Below are 22,843 nucleotides of genomic sequence, written 5' to 3'. Positions count from 1 at the left end.
GGGGCAAAAGAAATTTTACATATAAGAGAAAAATAAAAACGTAAAAACAAACCAAATTAAAAAAACTTTTCCCCGGCAACGGCGTCAAAAACTTGACACAACTTAAAAGTAATTTTTAACTCCCAAGTATAAGAGTGTCTTGTTGTATTATAGCTCGGTGAGTCCGAGGTCGATCCACAGAGAAAAGATTTAATTAGTTTATTTTATTTTAACTAAAAATTGAAATTAAAACTTAAATATAAACAACTTAATTTAAATGAAACTATGAAATTGAACTAGTTAGGGTTATGGATCCACTCTTAGAAGTAAATAAAACTTAATAAATTCGTTTTGCTAATTTTTTAGATTTATTACCCAAAAAATTAATTATACAAATTATTATTATTTTCCCTTTAATTTTACGATGGATTAAGTATTTATTGTGCCAAAATTTAATTTGTCTACAATAAGTCAAAATATCATTTCACCATGCCTTATATTAAGATCTTAAGAATTTATTGTGCCAAATTCATTTGTTTGTCTACAATAAATCAAATTTTCAAAATATAAAACATGTATAAAATTAAATAGAAAATAATTTAATTTATAAAATTAAACATAGAATTTGATTAAATCATATTTATTTCTTAAGAGTTTCACCTTCCCCTAACTAATATTATTTAGTTAAGCATAATTAAAATAAAAAGAAGTAGTAAAATTGAATTACTTATAATTAAAAGAAATAAAAACAACTAAAATTGGAAATAAAACTAATTTTATTAATGAAAATAATTATACAAAATATTAAAAACACACCTGGAAATCAAGATTACAAGGAGATTGAGAGAATTTGAGAAGAAGAGAGTTGTAGAGAGATGATTAAAACATAAAAATGACGCCTTATTTATAGAAAAATAAATTCATAATCCAGTGCTTTGCGATCCATCATAGGCTTCATACATGTGCTCCTCACAACCCTTAGAACAAGATCCAATTGCTGGTCAAACTTCAAAAGTCAACATCACACATGGCATCATTTGACTCGTCCGATTTGCCCAAAGAACGGTTGAGATTTGGCGGGTTAATGGGTGGATCAGGTTGACCCGAATACAAAGATTCGGATCCTCCAACTTGCTTCACCAACCATTGCCACGTGGCACAATCATGGCCATTGAATCATGAACGGTTGAGATTTAGTCAAGATGGCCAGTTATCCCATGCACTCATATCTATTGTAAGCTCATTTAATCATCCAATCAGTGCTCGGTCAACAGGAAAAGTCAATTTTTTTTACACAAGCCCAATTTTAAGCCGATCTTGACTGATCTTAAGGTTTTTGGGCCTCCAGAATCCAAATTTGACCTCCGTTTATCTGTTTGGAGCCTCGAAGTACGTGAAAGTAATAATTTTCCTAATAAACACATAAAAATATACAAAATTAAATATATTTAAAACATAATTCATAATTCATAATATATTACATAAACACAAATATAAATTATAACATAAGCATAAAATAACATATTATCGCTTGATAATTAAACAATTTTTAATACTAATCAGTTTTATTACAGCAAGAGACATATTCTAAAATCTTCATGATAAAAAGATATGTAAGACATTTTTATTTTGAATAGCACAATAACATAGTAATTACCTCAATTTCAATTTCAATTTCAATGAATGTTCGTTCTTTTTTACTATTTAACACAAAATTGAGGAAATTATTGTATTATATTTTGTTAGGCTAGCTATGTTGCCACATCACTCATTTTAGTATATGATGGTTCTTAGTTCTTATAAGGATATAAAGAAATCAACATTAAAATGGCCACAAACGTATTTAGAAGTACTTTTAGCACGAGTTAATGTCAGCAATGTACACTCATCACACAGACAAATGCTGCAATTATTCATGCTTTAATTGATGTGCCGAGGGCTACATGCATGGGTGCATTGCCAAGTTTTTGGTGTTGGAAATATGAGTCAATATTGCATCTTTGAATTCCAAAATCTATCAAACCATCAATCTCAACATGAAGAAAAGAACTCCATAAGTAGTAGTTGTTGATACTGTTTACGTCCCTATTCACAGATACTGTTTATCTGATATTGTTTACAACACTGTTCATCCACCAGCAACCATATTCGTCAAGGAGTGCACAAAGCACACTATCCTTTAGATAATTTCCGCTTCTCTAGGAAGATATCTCGATGGAAAAAAAATACAAATAATGTGGATTAATCTCCAAGATTTAATGACGACACTGCTGCCATGTCGCTCATTTTGATATATGTGAGGTTTTCAGTTCTCACAAGGATATAAAGGAATTAATATCAATATATAATGAGCCCAATTCATGGGCAATGAACACAGACATGCTTAGAAGTGTTTTTATAATAAAATTAGGTTTACGGGCCCCTTTTATAAAAACCTTAAATATTACTAATTTATCAAGATAGGTGTTTGGGGAATAAAATAAGGTGACCAAGATAGGGTGTTTTCTCATACATTATCGTGCTCTCCTCTAAGTAAAAAGTGAGCAACACCTCGACCAGGATGTTGTTTGGTGACCTCGAGGACATCACCTCGGCCAGGATATTATTTGATCATCTCAAGCACATCACCTCGACTAGGATGTTATTTGGTCATCTCGACTACATCATCTCGACTAGGAGATTATTTGATGACCTCGAGCAGCTCATCTCGACCAGGATGTTACTATTATCGTGCTCTCCTCTAAGTAAAAAGTGAACAACACCTCGACCAGGATGTTGTTTGGTGACCTCGAGGACATCACCTCGACCAGGATATTATTTGGTCATCTCTAGCACATCACCTCGACCAGGAGATTATTTGACTAGGTGATGTTACTAGGAAGTATGACTCAGTCAAAACAAATATCACTTATTTTCCCCGAAATATTAGGGACCATATTCTTAGTGGGTTGAAAATTAGTAGTTTTCTTGAGAATTATAGGGAAGAGGATAAAAATCACTATAATTTCCTATAAAAATCTTGGGTAAAAGAATACTAGAAGAGAATTCTTTTTTCTCTCCCTCTCTCTCTGGGCGACTAAACCCATTGGATATGTTTCTCTCTCTACTATTGGAAAATTTCTCTTTCGCTTATGATTTCTTTAAGATTAATTATTTTCAATTCTTTTCCTTTTAATTTACTTAAAACCTTTTTGTTTAAAGCAATCATAATTAAGCCATGTGAATTGTGGTATGGGTTTTTCCAAGTAGACCCAAATCGCTAACTTGAGCATTGGAGGGTTTTTGCCGAAAAAACTTCTGGCACCCCCTGATTGTTCTTTGCGCTCGTAGGCTTGCAGGTTATCCTCTCATGGATCATTTGCTTATTGGTTATCTGCTCATTAATTATCTGCTCATGGTGCTCATAGTCGGAGGATCTTTTTGGAGATCAACCAGCAACTTCCCACCAAACAAATTTAATGTTGATGCAAGGATCGGAGATCAAGTCACTAACCAACTCATCCAGATTTTGGCATCAACATTTAGCGCTGTATGTGGGGAATCGATACAAAAAGCCAACCTTTTGTCTCTATCTAGGGCATAATATTATCATGCACGAATCACAACAAGCTCTCTTTTATTTTGGATTCACGTGAAAAAGAATGAATCAAATCAGTAAAAATTAAACCAATGTTGACATTCATGAACTTGAGATCGGTAAAATCTATCTCACAATTTTCATTTCTGCTTGTATTTTCTATTAAATTGATGTGATTACTTTCAATTTACTCATCTTTGTGTCTGATATAGTGCATTTGAATGATCAATTACACATGCCACAGCCTTTGTATAGTTTGAATTTGTTTCCGTATTGGTAAACTTGCGTATTCACCTGACACCGACTTGAGAAATTTAACTTTCATAATAATTAGAAATTGGTTGGGAAGCATGAATTTGAGAAATGTTGAATTCCAATGCTAGTTGCTTTATAGTCAAACTTCTCTCCAGATCATGTGCTTGCCATAAATTTCTGCACATATTTCAAGCTTAGACAAATTAAGATCTTAGTTACTTTAAACATGATGGCACACGCACATGATCTAATAACTTTATAAATGCAAGACTCACAATTGGATTGTGCCACGGTTTTGGCATATTTGCTATATATTAATTCTTTTAAAATAAAGATTTGCTACTAATTTGGTGCAGAGATATGGTTTTTTACGATTTTGGAAACTAGTGTCAGAGGATATTTGTTAAAAGTGGTGATACGAGATCACGCACAACAAATGTTCGATGAAATAACTGACAAAATTGAAAAAATTTCGTAGCCTCAAATTCTAAGGAACTAGCTCAGGAATCTACTGAAGAACACTCACGATGGTGAGATTAATTGGATTGAAAAGCAAAGGCAGCAATTGAAATTGAAGGGAGTGATGCTCAAAAGAACACTGTCTAGGAGCCAAGGACTAAAATCCAGTATTACAAGAATAATTCTAAGAAGGGAGCAAAGCAGAGTCAAGCTCGAGATTTGTTTAATGAAGTACCAATGAAATAATGCAAAGCACAATCTGAGGTGCATTTGTTCTAAAACCTCAGTTTTATATTTATCCTTTAAATCCACTACTTGACTTCAAAAATTTGATGGATGGGGTTTTGACTTATTAAGTCATTAATAGAAAATAGTTAAGATTACATATTATAGAATATATAGCATAGTCATATATTGGCACACAGTGTGCTTGACCGAAGGATTGATAGAACTTGGGTTAGCATGAGATCATATCTCCTTGATATAGTGATATGACTTTGCTTAAACTTTTATGTTACCATTCATTTGTTGACTACATATTTTACATAATATGATTTATTTTATATATAAATTTCAATATCCATAGTATTAGTAAATGTTGCTCTGCACCTTTAGCAAAGGTCTTTAATAATATTGCTAACCAAATCTTATAGATGGTAATAAAACACCAAGGTTGTTTATCCATCAAAGGCCCAAACATATATAAATAGCTAAAGCACAAGTTGTAAATGCTGAGCTATTTTCTGGACAAGTTATAAGTTATAGGTCAGAAATTAAATTTTTGATGGTCTATTACAGTTGATTAGTTTGCAGAGCATATCCATATTTAAGGATTTAAAGCAAAAACCTCAAATAAGAGCACATTGAAGGCACACATTTGCAGGAATCAAAACAGGTCAAAAGTTATATGTACAAGCAGTTTTTTCAATGAAAATTTAATTATTTCTGTAAGTCCTACTATGTGAGATGAGGATACCTTATATTCATTAAATTGATTGTGCTTATATTAGGGCTGACGGTATTAGTTAGCTAACTTGATTTCTTGAAAGTTTCTCAATATGAGAATGATCTACGAAAGAAGAGCTAGGCTAGCGTTGAGAAGCCAAGTTTATAAATGAAATTTATTAATATTTTATAAGGCATTAGAAAAAGCAAAGAGAATCAATAGAAGATTAAAAGCCTTTAAACCTGCTCTAGGTAAGGTATAAATCCTTAAACTGACAGGAATTGTTTAAAGTTGCTTAAGTCAATACAAGGTTAGAAGCCTTAAAGCCTATTCTAGGTAAGGCATAAGACCTTAAGCAAGTGCAAGGTTAGAGGCCTTAAAGCCTATTTTAGGTAAGGCATAAGACCTTAAACTAATAAGAGTAGCTTAAAATTGCTTAAGTCAATGTAAGGTTAAAAGTCTTGAAACTTGCTCTAGATAAGGCATAAAACTTTAAACTAATGATACATGCTCAACCATGGTATGGTCAGCAAGGGAAGCAAAATATGTTGCTTAAGGTTTTAAGTTTGTAAAAAACTATAAACTTTATTGTTTCCAGTCTTGTTTTGTTTCACTCTCAATACAAGAAACTAAGGGACTGGTGTTTGGGGAATAAAATAAGGTGACCAAGATAGGGTGTTTGCTCATACATTATCATCCTCTCCTCTAAGTAAAAAGTGAGCAACACCTCGACCAGGATGTTGTTTGGTAACCTCGAGCACATCACCTCGACCAGGATGTTATTTGGTCATCTCGAGCACATCACCTCGACCAGGATGTTATTTGGTCATCTCGACCACATGACCTCGACCAGGAGATTATTTGATGACCTCGAGCAGATCATCTCGACTAGGATGTTACTAGGAAGTACGACTCAATCAAACAAATATCACTTATTTTCCCCAAAATATTAGGGACCATATTCTTAGTGAGATTGAAAATTAGTAGTTGTCATGAGAATTATAGAGAAGAGGATAAAAACCGCTATAATTTCCTATAAAAATCTTGGGAAAAAGAATACTAAGAGAGGATTCTTTTTTTTTTCTTTCTCTCTTTGTGGGTGACTAAACCCATTGGATCTTTTTCTCTCTCTACCATTGGAAAATTTCTCTTTCGCTTATTATTTCTTTAAGATTAATTATGTCCAATTCTTTTCCTTTGAATTTACTTAAAAGCTTTTTGTTTAAAACAATTATAATTAAGCCACGTGAATTGTGGTATGGGTTTTTCCAAGTAGACCCAAATCGTTGACTTGAGCGTTAGAGGGTTTTCGTCAGAAAAACTTCTGGCGCCCCCTGACTGTTCTTTGTGCTCGTAGGCTTGCGGGTTATCTGCTCATAGATCATTTGCTTATTGGTTATTTGGTCATCAATTATGTGCTCATGGTGCTCACTGATCAACAGCTCATGAATGTTATGCTCATAGTCGGAGGATTTTCTTGGAGATCGACCAGCAACTTCCCACCAAACAAATTTAATGTTGATGCAAGGATCGGAGATCAAGTCACTAACCGACTCATCCGGATTTTGGCATCAACATTTGGCGCTGTATGTGGGGAATCGATACAAAAAGCCAACCTTTTGTCTCTATCTAGGGCAGAATATTATCATGCACGAATCGCAACAAGCTCTCTTTTATTTGTGAACAAAAATGCAAAGCAGGTGAGTTTAAACTCGATGCTAAAACTGCTTGTGATCAGATTATAGTAATGTTCAACCCAATAATATTCATTGCTGATTTGGTTTTCATTAGTGCATCACGTTTCTCAGGTCGTGAAAAATAAAGCGATAAAACATATTTGGCATTTGAGCATTGTTGTTTCTCTAAATTCCTATACCAATTGCACAAAGTGTGCATACTCCTCATCTCTTCTCCTTTAATTGCTACATATAAAACTTGCCCAAACGCAAAAATATGATGAATTGAACGGTTCATCCTGGCATCAACTCGTTGTTCATGCGATAGGCTAAAAGGGGTGATGATATAATTTTACTGTGTATTCATGAATTCTTTGCTTGTTTGGGGGTGGGGGATTCCGTGAGATTAGGCCGGAACCAAGATTTTGATTTGGGGTTGCCAAAATGTATATAAAAAAAATATTGCTGTAAAAATAAAGTAAATGCTATTCAAATCTGAAATGAATGAAAATACCAAAAAAATTATATATTACACCATCTAATTCAATCATATACAAAAACCTAAATTATGCTTGAAAATTGATAATCATAATTAATAAATTAACAATGGATAAATCTTAATATGAAAGTAACAGACATAATTCATAAGTTAACACATAAAAAATAATGCCTCAAAATATAAATTGAAGTTTAAAGTTTTGAACGGAAGATTCCTTATTAATTAATAAGAATTCAAAGAAATTAGTATGGATAAAGCAAGCAAACCTTGATATTATATATAACCATGCATCAGTTCAACCTCATTTATGTAACATTCAAACAAAAAATCAAATGACTATTTTACTAATTGGTTTGATGGCAGGGCAGAACTAGAAGGTAATTTTGGGTTTGGTTCATCTTGTCATAAATTTCGAAACGGTATATTATGTGTAAAAAAAAGGGATACATGCAGCCCAAATTATGACCTCTGGAAAGTATCCTACTTATCCCACTCAACCGTCCTACATCAATAAGAAATTGAACCGAGTAGTTCAATTTTTAAACAATTTCACTTAACTGTCACTTTAATTCGAATTTCGTAGCAGTAGGGGGCTAAAAATTAATTTAGGTTAAACCTACCTCATTACATGTTTTTTCCGGGTGTTTGATGTAATTATAAATTATTACACTACTCTTTTAAAACCTTACATTAAGGGCAGGGGTGTACCGTAATTGTTGATTATGTTGAACGGCCAAATAGAAATCTATTCAAAGTCGCACAAGAAGTCCGTCAAAGACTTTCTTTGTTAGTGCCCATCTGAATGCTTATGGCTATCCACCTAAAAAATTTAATTTCTTCATGGAAGAAGAGATCTACTCACAACAATGACAAATTCTACTCCCATGACACACATGGGGTTGATCTAAACGCTCGGACACAATAAAGATAAAGCGTGGAGCTAAAACCACAAGGTATATAAGCCTCTACATGCCAATCGGGGGGAGCGATTAGATAATTAATTTGTTTTTGGCTTTGGTTAGAATGTAGTTATTTGGTTGTTGTTCATTGTCTTCGCCTGCCCCTTGATCAACTGCAAAACTTAATTTATTCTCCCATGTTGTTCCAATGTTATCACACTTCTAGGAAGAATTACAGTGTTACTGATTGTCTTGCGAATTTGGGAGATCCTCCTATGGTCATTCGGAAGTTTCTTTCTTTATAGACTGATGGCTTCTCCAATTATAGATTCAGTTAATTGGCTTTTTCCATTTAGGATGGTTATTTTACATTAATGTATTTTTTTCTATTATATTTTATGTATATTTTCTTATTCTAGAACGATGGTACTTTTTAAGAGGTAAGGCTCACTCTGTCCTCTAAACTATTTTTCTCTTTCTTCTTTATTTAATAGATTTCTCACTTTAGCAAGGTTGCTTTAAAAAAAAATTAAAAATTTAACAAGTCAAAAATCAAGGGGAAAGGCATCCACACCCCTAAGGTTTACTTAAATGATTAAACAAATCTCCTTAATATCATAAATTGTTGCATAGACTCTTTTTTAACTATTAAATACTTAATTACAACAACTCAATAATTGACTTTAAATAAACATGTATGATAAATATATAAAATAAGATAAAATTTTTAAAATATTTTGAATGTTAGAAAGTTTTTCTAACATTATTAATCTGTCATATTCTTTTCATAATAATAAAATATATTTGACATTATAATAATATTAAAATAATTGTACTAACATTCACAGTTATTTATAAAATTTGTATTATTTTATTGACAATATAGTTTTTAATTATGTCTATATTACTATAAATCTTAAAGTCAATTTTTGGATTCATATATTTTAATTAATAAAATCTGTTGGGATAGACTAATAATAACTTAATATTAAAAATAATTTTCATTATACATGTTATTTTAATAATTATACTTATTATAATATTTAATTTGTATCATATGATATTTATTTATTACCTTTTATCTTATTACTAAATTTATATTTATTTGAGATGTTATAATAAAAGGGTATAATAATCATTTATGAAATTAAGGGGATTTCGGTGACTATTTATGAAACTAAAAGCATCTATTTGATTATTTAAACAAACATTGGGGGTGTTAGTGACTTTTTCCCTTTTCAAAATTTTAAAGTTCGACAGAGTGTACTTACATTGGGAGGGTGCACCTCAGTTATTGATGTGCCCATCCAATAACATTTATATATTTTCTTTTTCAGGAGTTGATTAATCATAATAGAAGGGGTCGGCCTGCAATACATCGTTGTATCTGGTACAACCAATTATTATTATTTTTTTAATTAATTTTATAACCGGCCACCGGTTGTCTCTTATTGTAAGCTATTAATGTGAAAAAATTAAAGGTAAATATCATACAGCTACCGTTATTTTAAGTATATAACAAGGTTATCAATTTAAATTATAAAACTACCAAATACTCCCTCAACTTTACATGAAAATATATTTAAAAAATGAAACTTATTTTTTTTTTCCTCAAAATATGTGACATTACTACTGCAAATATTATTGAAATATAAATAAATAAATATAATTGTAAATTATTAAATATTTTAATACATTTATAAATTTAGTAATTTTTTGCATAAAAATTTATCATAATATTTTATTAATTTTCTATAGGTCAATGCAATCTAAATATTTAGATCACTAATTAATCAGATTTATTTTCAAATAATTGAAAGAAATCAATCCGATAATACATATAAAGTGATTCAAACCTCTACCCACTAATATGAGAATAATTTTTGTCTAACTTTTGGATAATTATCAAACAAGTATCTTGTTAATTATACCAAGCATTATAATTATCAATCAAATATTATTGTTTTTTATTATTAATTTCTTACTAGTGGCCAATATTATTATATGACATATATAGGCAGATTTAATGTATCTCAATCTCTTATGCAAATTAATTCATACAAACCTATGTGAAATTAATTTATTCTTTTATACTACATTATTTTGATGGTTATATTGATTCACTATTTTCAAATGATAATATTTTCTTAAATACTTATAATAGACACGTCTATACATTAATGGTGTGTTTACTTGAGTATTTAGGAAATGAGAATGAAGGAATGTGAATGAAACCCATATTTACTTAGTAAAATATAATTTGAGAATAGAAATAAAATGTGTGGGTCCCACACAATGTTGTATCCCTCTAATTTTTTCATATTTTCCAAATTATCCTCGTTCAAAGCACAATTAATTTTATTATTTTAAATGTCATTATTATTATTATTAAATTTTATTAACTTTATTATTAATTATTGTTATTATTATTTTTATTAATATTATCATTATTAACATTTATTATTATTAATTTTATTTTTTAATTAATATCATTTTTATAATAATATTTATACAAATACAGTATAACCTCTATAAATTAATACTCGATAAATTAATAATCTCTATAATATAATAATTTTTTGCAGTCCCGACTTAGGCCCTGAAGCTAAATTAATAATTTCAATAAATTAATAAGATAATTTTTTTGAGAACTCCTATATAACTCTATGGTCACATTTATATCATAAATTAATAATTGTAGAAATTATAAATACTATGAAATTACAAATGTAACTGATTATGTCAATTTATTAAAATATGAGTCTATAGTAACTTGTTTTTTCTTGAAGTTTAAATCTAGTTGAATCTCATCTTTAATTTTTAACAAGTTAACAAGTTACTATGAAATAAAAAAATACTTTGTGTTTGTTTATATAGACAATAATTTTAACTTAATTTATTGAATACATTTAATTTCTAATTTAGTTCATTGGATATATGACTTAGCTAAATTATGTAAATACATGAATACTCTTTAATTACGTAGATAAGTAGTCAAATTCAATTGATACAATTTAATGAAATTACATTTATTTTAGTTCATTGAATACACTTAGATAAATTTATGTAAATACATTAATTTAGTTAATCAAGTAGATAGGTACATTAGATGAATTAGTTCAAATTCAATTAATACAATTTAATAACTAACATTTAGTTTAGTTCATTGAATACATTTAGATAAATTTATGTAAATACATGAATTTAGTTAATCAAGTAGATAGGTACATTAGATTAGTTTTAATTCAATTTATACAATTTAATAACTAACATTTAGTTTAGTTCATTGAATACATTTAGTAAAATTCATGAATTTATTTAATCAAGTATACATTATTTATTTGATGAATTTATTTAAATTCTATTGATTATATTTGTAAAATACAATGAATTTTCAATTAATTAAATATTAGTTCTTTGTACTGTGAACACACTCTGTAAATTAATAATTTATTAATTTATAGATTAATTAATATCTCTCTAAATTAATAAATTTCTATGGTCCCGACATTATTAATTTATAGAGGTTATAATGTATTTAGTTAATGAAAATTACATTATTTAATATTATAGGTATTTTGGTAAATTGATTCTCATTCTCATTTCTTATTCCCATTTATTTTGCCAAATAAACAGATCAGTGACATTTCAGCACATTTACATTCTCATTTATTTTAGCTAAGTAAATATTAGAATCTCATTCTCATTTCTCATTCATATTCGAGTCTATTCTCATTCTCGACCCATTTTCATTCCCAACTCATTCCCATTCCACCCAATTTCCATTGCATGAAGTAAACGCATCATAAATGTAATGCTAATTTTTTATCGATTGAATTTAGTAGTATCAAAATTAATGATTGATAATAAAACTTATTTTTTTATGTTGTTAGTAACCATTATTACTTTGTTAGCCAATATTTAAATTGATTAAAATGAACTCAACTGAGATACTTGTTATCAATATTAGACATTTATTATTAAAAATTGTATATAATCTGTAGTCTATATATATGCTTTAAGAAATTTGTTTTGCATATAAAATTTTTTGGCAAAATCTATTTATGCATATTAAATTTTTTCAATTTAAGTAAATCATATTTATAAGTTAAAGTTTATATTAAAAAATATAAAACAAAATCAGTTTTTCATTAAAAAATAAAAAAATAAAAAAAATATAAATAGCCCCACCCTCGAACCCTAATTTCTGGTTTCTACCTAACAATCAATTTTTTCGCTGCCGCTGCACAAAACCATAGCTGCTGCCGCTCCCTTCTTTCTTGGCAGCCGCTGCCACTGCCGCTGCCACTGCCACTTCCTTCTGATCTGGTTGGCTACCAACTTTAGCACTCGGATCTTTTGGCATAAATGTGAGCTGCTGCTTCCTTCTTTCTTTGTTGTCGCTGTTGTTACCACTTCCTTCTAATCTGGTTGGCTAACAACTTTAGCACTCTGCAAATTTCACTATATATTTATGCACACTACCGTATTGTGCTAAAGTTTCGCTTTAATTTTGATTTTTAATTTATTACCTTATGTTTTGGCATTTTTTATATTTTATAGCTATTGTTGGATATTTTAGGTTCCTTGCATGTTTAGAAAATTAATTTTTTTGGGTTAATTTTATGATTTTGAGTTAGGTTTTGAAGTACTGTTTCGGTAGTGAGTGATGATATTTTTCTTCTTACTGTCAATATATATAATTACGTGACTAGATATTAGATTATTGCTGCTTCGTTTTTATTGGCACCAATTAGCTGCTGATTTTTAAGATCAATTTTAATGGATTCTTTAGTTTTGTTATTAAAAAATAAATAAGCCTTTCAATGGAGTTGCATGTCTTTTTGCTTTGATCTTTTACATATTGTATTGAGACAAAAGCTTCATGTGATTCTTTGTGATTTTTTTTACTTAGAAGTCTCCAATTCTGCAATATATGAAGGACTTATAATCTTCACTGGCATTGAAAGTTTTTGGGGGTCTTTTTCCTTTAGGTTATTGCGAAATGTCCACGTATTTTGGAGGGGTGCCGGCGAAGCAAGTGGTTTGGTTGGTTCTTTGGATGCTCTTCATTTCTTGCACTTTTTTTTTTGGAACAAGAATTTGGGTATTATGCAGTTCCAAATTCGAGAAATCTTTGAATTTCAGCATTTTTTCCCCCCTTTATCATAGCCAGATTCACCACATCATTTTAAGCTACTTGATCTTGCTCAACTGATTATTAGAGATTGTTGGTGCATATTCCTGAGGTAGCACTTTCGAATTAATTCCCTTTTCCTACTTCTTAGCGATTTTCAAATTTAGAATTGTAGTTTATCTTGGACATTTACTAGGAGAATGGTGATTATTACATGAAAAGTGACAAGAATGGACAAGTAGTAAAAAATATTGGGGACGTCTGATTGGTACATTTTCTTTTTCTTGGGAATTTTGATGTTATGACAAGATCTCTGCATGTTATGTTTTAAGAACTACTTGCTTTTTATTTATAACTATTAAAGCTGTTATGGCCTACAAATGCTGTAAAACTTGACACTTCTATTATTATAAACACGTTTCATTACAATTCTATTGTAATTAAACTTTCTTTTCTTCTCTTTTTGGCACTTTTGTAACGGGGCTAGTTTGCAGAGCAGACAAATGAAAAGCATAATGACTGTCTTTGTTTCCTTCTGGATTTATGTCAGCATAGCAGGCTTGCAGCTCTCTACGGTAAGCATGTTCTGTTTATTTTTTTCACTAAATCAAAAAAATATATTTATTATAAGATTAATTTTAAGAAAAAATATGTTTTTGTGATTGTAATTGTGTGATTGATTAGAGATTGTGTGTTTTGGATTTGATCTCATGGATTTAGAGTTGGATTATGTTTGGAATTGGAATAATGTGTTCATGCACATATGATGTTTGATGAAGTTTGCATAAGATTGATTCAATTATATAAGTTTTTGATGCTGAATTAAGTGGAGCAAAAATTTTTATCAATAGGTTGATTTCTGTTATGCAGGTGCTGTTTTTACTACTTTTTTTGCAGAAACACAGAACCTCAAAGTTTTCAGGCACTGCTTAGCAGCTGTTATATAGTAAAAATAGCATTTGGAACTTCCAGGTGTTGTTTTTGCTGCTGTTTATGTAGAAACAAAGCTCCTGAAAGTATTAGTGTTGCTTAATTGTTGTTTGACTTCCAAGTGTTGTTTAACGACTGTTATGCAGTAAAAACTTGACCTGGAAGTTTTTGGGTGCTGTTTTACTGTGGTTTATGCAGGAAAACAGTACCTGGAAACTTTCAGGTGTAGTTTAGCTGCTGTTTATGTAGAAAAACGGCACCTGAAAGTTTGTAGGTGACATTTTACTATTGTTTATAAAGAAAAACAGTACCTGAAAGTTTTCTAGTGCTGTTTAGCTGTTGTTATATGGCAAAAACAACACATTGAACTTTTCAAGGGTTGTTCTACTACTGTTTTTGTAATTGAAACTACACTTGAAAATTTTAGATGCTGTTTTGCTGTAATTTTGCTTCTAAAAGTGCACCTGAAAAGTTCCAGGTGCTGTTTGGATGCTGTTTTGAATATTCTTTAGTTCTTTTTTCTTATGTCTATACTTCATCTTTTTTTTTCTTTGGTAATATGCAGGTACAATTTTTGCAAGGTAGTATCCAAGCACGCTGTTATTTTTTTTTATTAAGAGGTAGTAATCTAAACTTTAGGCCTCAGTTTTTTCATTTTCAAGTGTATGATGGATAGGTATTGGATGTCATATGAATGATGTAGCTAAATGCTTTTTGGTTGTCTCTATTTTGGAAAATGTAGTGTCATTTATTATGAAGTAGTTATTTTATATTTTGAAACTGCCTAATTAATATATTCCTCACTTTATAATTTTATGGAACAAAGAGTTACACCCAAGGAGAGATAGATTTGGTTAGACGCGAGTGGGCTATGTGCACATGGAAACTTGCAGTTACATTGTTACCTGATTGATAAATTTAAAATTAGTCTATAAAATTAATAGAGATATTCCTACTCTTTCAAATGCAATGGTAATTAGTAATCTAGTGATTTATTAGTGCTCTGGTTACCTGAACAATGTGTTTGGATGTAATAAATTATGTCCAAAATAAATTATAAAAGTTGTGAAAACTATTATAAATGAGTAAACAAATAGTAAAATACATCCAAAATAAACAAGGTTTAGATTTAGACTGTATTTTACTTATAAGAATAAATCTATTTGCTGATAAATTTTTGCTAGTTATTTTTAGGTGCTTAGTTTTACTCACGAATGAATCTATATGCTTACAATTTTTGTCAGTTCTTTTTAGGTGCTTAGTTTCTTTTGCCTTTTTTGATCTTTTCATTAGGATGCTATTTCATGATGTATATTATTCATGCAATCATGAATTTGTACTGAAATTTTATTCTTATTTATTTCGATGTTTTCTCTTCTATCTTTATCGCTGAGATCAGTTTGTCGTTAAAGGAAAGTAGACATAAAAGTTATAAAGAATGAGTACGCCAGTTGAGAATATTTTTTATATTCTAAATATTGCTGTTAAAAAATTCATCAAAAAAATATGTTATAATTAGAATGTAGTTTTGTGTTTATTTTATATTTAAGTTTCAAATTTTCTGTTGAAAACAATATATATCTAATCCTGCCTAAGAATTTAGATCATGCATTTGAAATTTGAATATATATTTTTTTTGGGCCTTTTTTTCTAATATCATTTGTTTTTTTTTCCTTGTATGCAGAGATCCATGAAATCTAAATCTTAAATTAGTCGAATCTGAAGTTTAGCTTTTGAAAGCTATAAATTGATTTAATTTTGTATTAGTTCTATTGATGTTAAAAATTCGTAAAGAGCTATTTTCTCGCAAACTTGTAAAAAGAATTCTTAGCAGAAGTGGTTTTAGGCTTGTTTCCTTCTGTAATTCTAACTTTTTAGTGGCCCTCACTGTTAACATAAATATGTTAATAATATTGATTTTGATGATAACAAATTTTAAATGATTTTTGATAAAAGTATTGGAGCTATTTCTTAATAAACGAGAGCCTTAGTAATCATTCCATTCATGCTTCATAAAAGATGGACTTTAAAATTAAAAAAAAGATTCTCTGCAAAAACTGGTTTAAAATGCAATTCTGGTTATAAACGGTGAACCGTTTATTTAAACGGTTAACCGATAACAGCCAGAGAGCAAACATTTTCCCTAAGCTCTAACCGGTTATGCTTAACAGAAATCACCCAAGATTGGAAGGCTACTGGAACCTAACGGTGAACCGTTTATTTTAAACGGTTAACCGATAACGTCCAGAATTGATGGTTGTCCTCCTCTGGCACTGATTAACGAAAACTGATAAGGCTGAATTGTTGTGCAGGTTACTGGAGCCAAACGGCAAACCGTTTATTTTAAACGGTCAACTGATAATACCCAGAGAAGCCACTTTATGCAATCCCTTAACCGCTAAATGAAAACGGATTAACTAATATTCATTTTGCAGGTTACTGGAGACAAACGGCTAACCGATTATTTCAAACGGTTAACCGATAATATCCAGAAACGTTACTTCATGCAAGTCCTTAACCGTTTAGTGTAAATGGATAACAAATGCTCTTCTTGCAGGTCTCTGGAAGTTAACGGCGAAGGGGCAATCCTAAACGGCAAACCGTTTATTTGAAATCTGGCCCAATGGTAACTTTGACCAACCGAAACGGTTAATCGTTAATGGTTAACGGCGAACTGTTTTCTGCCCGACAGTTTGTAACGGCTAGATTTTCAAATCCAAGTATAAATAAGCTCATTCAAATTCAAAGAAGATTGATCACAACACGACCAGTTTGAGCTAATATTTGAGAATACAATCTTCATAGAGCTTAGAACACATTCTTGCTTCATCTACTCACATATTAAGCATCATTGTGTAATCTTATATATTATGAGAGGCAAAACAGTTTGTAATCTTTTACTTTGAGTGATTGTAAGTGTTAGGATACATTTGGGTTAAGAGATTGGGGATAATCTCTTGTTGTAAAGGTCCATTGACACCTTGGAAGTCAAGTGTAAGCATTTGAAGCCTTGGAGGCTTGCTTAGTGGAATCCTCAAGCCCGGAAAGCTTGGAGGCGTGGACGTATTCGAGGTTGGCCGAACTACGTAAAAATCTTGGTGTTTGAATCCCTCTTCCCTTATCTTTTTATATTGTGATCATCTTAATTGTTATTGCTTTGAATCTGATTTATAATTGTATTAAGTTTTTATTTAATAAATTGAATAATTTTTTAGAATCCCAATTCACCCCCCTCTTGGGTTGCATACTTGTATTTCAATTGGTATCAGAGCCTCGTTCTCTTATTAAGACTTAATCGTCTAGAGTAAAAGATCCATGGCAACCCTAAATGACTCAACCTTTAGAGAAGGGCAATCCACAACTAGACCACCATTTTTCGATGGTAATGACTATGCTTATTGGAAAACTAGAATGAGAATCTATTTGCAAGCCTTAGATTATGAAATTTGGGAAGTTGTTTGTGATGGTCCATTCATGCCTACTTTCAAAGATGAAGTAGGAGATGATATTCCTAAACCATCGAGTCAATGGAGTGAGTTAGAAAAGAGAAAGATGTCTCTAAACTCCAAGGCTATGAATGCTTTATTTTGTGCCCTTGATAAGAAATAATTCCATAGAGTATCTAGTTGTGAAAGTGCACAAGAGATATGGAACAAACTTGAAGTTGTCTATGAAGGGACAAATCAAGTGAAAGAGTCTAAAATCAGTAGATACACTCGTCAATATGAGTTGTTCCAAATGGAACAAAATGAAAATGTGTATTCTATGTACACTAGATTCACGGACATAGTGAACACCCTAGGTGCCTTAGGGAAAACCTTCTCAAATAGTGAGAAAGTTAAGAAAATCATTAGGTCACTTCCAAAAGAATGGAGACCTAAAAGAACCGCTATTGAAGAGGCCAAAGATTTAAATACTTTACCTCTTGATGATTTAATTGGTTCTCTTATTTCGTATGAAGAGGATTTAGCTGCAGAAAAAGGACATGAGGAGAAGAAGAAAAGCAGTGCTCTCAAAGCTTCAAAATATGATTGTGATGGGGAGAGTGAACCGGATGATGAAGAGCTAGCCATGCTAGCAAGGAGGTTCAGAAAATTCTTCAAGAAAACTGGAGAGCGAAGAAATTTCAGAAACTTCAAGAACTATAGGGAGAAGAAGGAGGCAATCACTTGCTATGAATGCAAGAAGCCTGGACATATAAGATCGGAGTGCCCACTTATCAACAAACTTAAGAAGAAAGCAATGGTTGCAACTTGGGATGATAGTGAGGAAGAATCAAATGATGAAGAAGGATCGCAAGAAGTATCAAACCTAGCACTCATGGCAATAGGAGGGGATGATGATCTCAATGAGGTAAGTGATCCTACCTATGATGAATTATATGATGCTTTTCAAGATTTGCATAATGAGTTGATGAAAATTGGTAAAAAGAATGTATGTCTTAAAAAGGAAATGGCAAAGCTTAAAAATGAAAATGAATCTCTAAATGCAAGAATTGTATGCCTAGAAGTAGGAAACAAAACATTGCATGATGAAATTGCATTATCAAATGAGAAACCTAGCATCTTACATGAGCATTTGAAATCACACATAGATGAGTTGAAAAATGAGAACGAATTGCTCAAGAAAAACAATAATGAATTGAATGAAATTGTTTTGAAATTTACAAATGGGCAAAAGATGTTGGATAATATGCTTAACTCACAAAAATGTGTTTTTGATAAAGGAGGACTTGGATATAAGCCTAACTTGAAGCAAAAGTATTATAAGAATTATTTTGTTAAAGCTACCTCCACACATGATCATAAGATTGTATGTCATTATTGTAATCAAAATGGTCACATGAAATTTAGATGTCCCGTGAAAAGGAATGCATATTATGGTATCAAATGCATTTGGGTTCCAAAAGGAACCGTTGCTAACCCTCAAGGACCCAAAAAACTTTGGGTACCTAAAACTTGAGATTTTTTCTTGTGGGGCTTGAAGAAGAAAAATAAATGGTACTTGGACAGCGGTTGTTCAAGACACATGACCGGAAATTATGCATGGTTCTCAAGCTTCACCAAAATTGAAAATGGTGGAGACGTATCTTTTGGAGACAACTCAAAAGGAAAAATTCTTGGAATTGGAAATGTTGGTAAAGTCTCTTCAACTCTAATTGAGAATGTATGTTTGGTTGAAAACTTGAAACACAACTTAATTAGCATTAGTCAATTATGTGACAAAGGCTATAAAGTTATCTTTGATAAATTTAGTTGTGTTATTGAGAACTCATGTGATGGCAAAACCTTATTTGTTGGAAATAGATGTGGTAATGTTTATATCATTGACATAGAATGTGCATCTAATCTTGATAAATGTTTTTCAGCATTGCATGATGATTGTTGGTTGTGGCATAGAAGGTTAAGACATGCAAGTATGGATTTGATTTCAAAAATTTCGAAAGATGATTTAGTTAAAGGTCTTCCGAAAATTGGTTTTCAAAAGGATAAAATTTGTGAAGCTTGTCAATTTGGAAAACAAATTAAAACTTCTTTCAAGAATAAAAACCATATTTCTACTTCAAAACCACTTGAACTTCTTCACATAGATCTTTTTGGGCCATCTAGATATTCAAGTCTAAATGGCAAATATTATGCTTTTGTGATAGTGGATGATTATTCTAGATATACATGGGTATTATTCTTAGCCAATAAGGATGATGCTCTTGATGCATTTAAAGTGCTTTGTAAGAAATTACAAAATGAAAAAGGGCATGGTATTGTATGCATTAGGAGTGATCATGGAGGAGAATTTGAAAATCATGCATTTGAGAGTTTTTGCAATAATCTAGGCATTGAGCATCAATTTTCTTCACCTAGAACTCCACAACAAAATGGAGTTGTTGAGAGAAAGAATAGGTCTATTCAAGAAATGGCTAGGACCATGTTAAATGAAAATGCATTACCAAAATATTTTTGGGCTGAAGCCGTCAACACCGCTTGTTATGTTTTAAATCGGGTGTTGATTAGACCTAATCTTAATAAAACTCCATATGAGCTTTGGAAAGATAGAAAACCCAACATTGGCTATTTTAAAGTTTTTGGATGCAAATGTTTTGTTTTGAACACAAAAGACAATCTTGGTAAATTTGATTCAAAATCCGATGTTGGTATTTTTCTTGGTTATTCAAATTCAAGCAAAGCTTATAGAGTCTATAACAAAAGAACTTTAGTTGTGGAAGAATCTATGCATGTCTCATTTGATGAGTCTAACCCCTCCTCTACGGAGAAAGTCGTTGTTGATGATGATGCAGGAGAAGAAGAACAAGAAGAAGAAGCATCAAATGACAATCAAGAGAATGCACCACATGGAATTCAAGAGGAACATCATGAAGAACCAAATGTGGAGCAAAATGAAGGTACTTCTCAAACACTCCCCAAGGAGTGGAGGTATGTCTCTTCTCACCCTAAAGATGTAATTTTAGGAGATCCCACACGAGGTATAACAACTAGATCATCACTTAGAAATACTTGTGAGCATAATGCATTCATCTCTCAAATTGAACCAAAATCCTTTGAGGATGCAGAAAATGATGAATCTTGGATTATGGCAATGCAAGAGGAGTTAAATCAATTTGAAAGAAACAATGTGTGGGAATTAGTTCCTAAACCTGAACATCAATCTATAATAGGTACTAAATGGGTGTTTAGAAATAAGATGGATGAATCCGGTGTGGTTGTAAGAAACAAAGCTAGATTAGTGGCTCAAGGTTACAACCAAGAAGAAGGTATTGATTTTGATGAAACCTTTGCTCCTGTAGTAAGGTTAGAATCCATTAGGATGTTGTTAGCATATGCATGTCATAAAGATTTTATTTTATTTCAAATGGATGTGAAAAGTGCTTTCCTAAATGGGTATATTATGGAAGAAGTGTATGTAAAACAACCCCCTGGTTTTGAAAATGAAAAATTTCCAAATCATGTTTATAAGTTGCTTAAAGCTTTGTATGGTTTAAAACAAGCACCTAGAGCATGGTATGATAGACTTAAGAATTTTCTGTTGGAAAATGACTTTTCAATGGGTAAAGCGGATACTACTCTATTTGTTAAGCATAAGAACCAAGACATACTTATTGTTCAAATTTATGTTGATGATATCATTTTTGGTTCTACTAATGAGTTGTTGTGTAAAGAATTTTCATCATGTATGAGCAAAGAATTTGAGATGAGTATGATGGGAGAGTTGAAATACTTCCTTGGACTTCAAATCAAACAAAACGAGGAAGGAATTTTCATAAATCAAGCCAAGTACGTAAAGGATCTACTCAAACGATTCGGCATTGATGATTCAAAGACCAAGAATACACCAATGAGCACAACAACCAAGCTGGACAAAGATGAAAAAGGTAAAGAAGTGGACATCAAAATGTATCGAGGTATGATCGGATCCCTACTTTATTTGACTGCAAGTAGACCCGATATCATGTTTAGTGTATGTTTGTGTGCAAGATTTCAGTCTTGTCCCAAGGAATCTCATTTGCTCGCTGTTAAAAGAATTTTCCGTTATTTGAGTGGAACCATAGATATTGGCCTTTGGTATCCTAGGGGAACTCACATAGATTTAACATGTTTTTCGGATGCGGATTTTGCTGGTTATAAAGTGGATAGGAAGAGCACTAGTGGAACTTGCTATATTCTAGGACACTCTCTTGTTTCATGGTTTAGCAAGAAACAAAATTCTGTCGCACTTTCAACTACCGAGGCTGAATATATAGCTGCCGGAAGTTGTTGTGCACAAGCTCTTTGGATGAAACAAACACTTAGAGATTATGACATTAATCTTGAACAAATTCCTATTAAGTGTGATAATACTAGTGCTATAAACCTTTCAAAGAATCCCATTCAACACTCTCGAACCAAGCATATAGAAATAAGACATCATTTCTTGAGAGATCATGTTCAAAAGGGGGATATTGCATTAGAGTTTATTTCCACGGAAAAACAACTTGCCGATATTTTCACAAAACCCCTTTGCGAAGAACAATTTTCAAAAATTCGGCATGAACTTGGGATGATGAAATTTTTGCATTAACATCTCTATTCATGCTATTGAGTGTACTGAATTGATTGATTACTTTTTATAAAGTGCTTGAGCTTGGTAGATAAATGATGATTTTGCGTTGATAACTCTTGATTATATGAATTGATTGGTTGAAAACTTGTCCATGAATCATGCATTAAATTGGCTCATAAAATATTTTCAGATCAATTAAATGATCTTGGAATATATTATTTGCTAGCCAAAAATTAAATCAAATGTGTGAAATTGCAGATAAAATAAACGGTTAGCCATTTCCTATAAACGGATCACCGTTTAATTCCAGAAACTAGATTTTGTGTTTGTCCATTTACCCTTTCACCGTTTTCCACAATCGGTGAACCGTTTTTCAACAGAGAATCCTCTTACAAGTTACGCCTTAGCCGTTAAGCACTTAGGCTTTCACC

General features: G+C 31.3%; 1 protein-coding gene across 1 annotated transcript; it reads left to right on the top strand.

Moving 5' to 3' along the window:
* Positions 1-6,637: 6,637 nt before the first annotated feature.
* Positions 6,638-22,379, top strand: LOC127900768 (uncharacterized; the record flags this gene model as incomplete). The annotated part of the gene is made up of 3 exons (XM_052435983.1): positions 6,638-6,916; positions 19,347-20,600; positions 20,895-22,379. Coding segments are annotated over exons 1-3 (3,018 nt in total), but the record flags the coding sequence as incomplete, so codon positions are not given.
* Between the last annotated feature and the right edge of the window lie 464 nt (positions 22,380-22,843).

Source organism: Citrus sinensis, chromosome 3, assembly GCF_022201045.2.
Source record: "Citrus sinensis cultivar Valencia sweet orange chromosome 3, DVS_A1.0, whole genome shotgun sequence".
NCBI classification, from domain to species: domain Eukaryota; kingdom Viridiplantae; phylum Streptophyta; class Magnoliopsida; order Sapindales; family Rutaceae; genus Citrus; species Citrus sinensis.
Note: the sequence above shows the minus strand (reverse complement) of the source record. Positions and strands in the feature narration are given on the sequence as shown.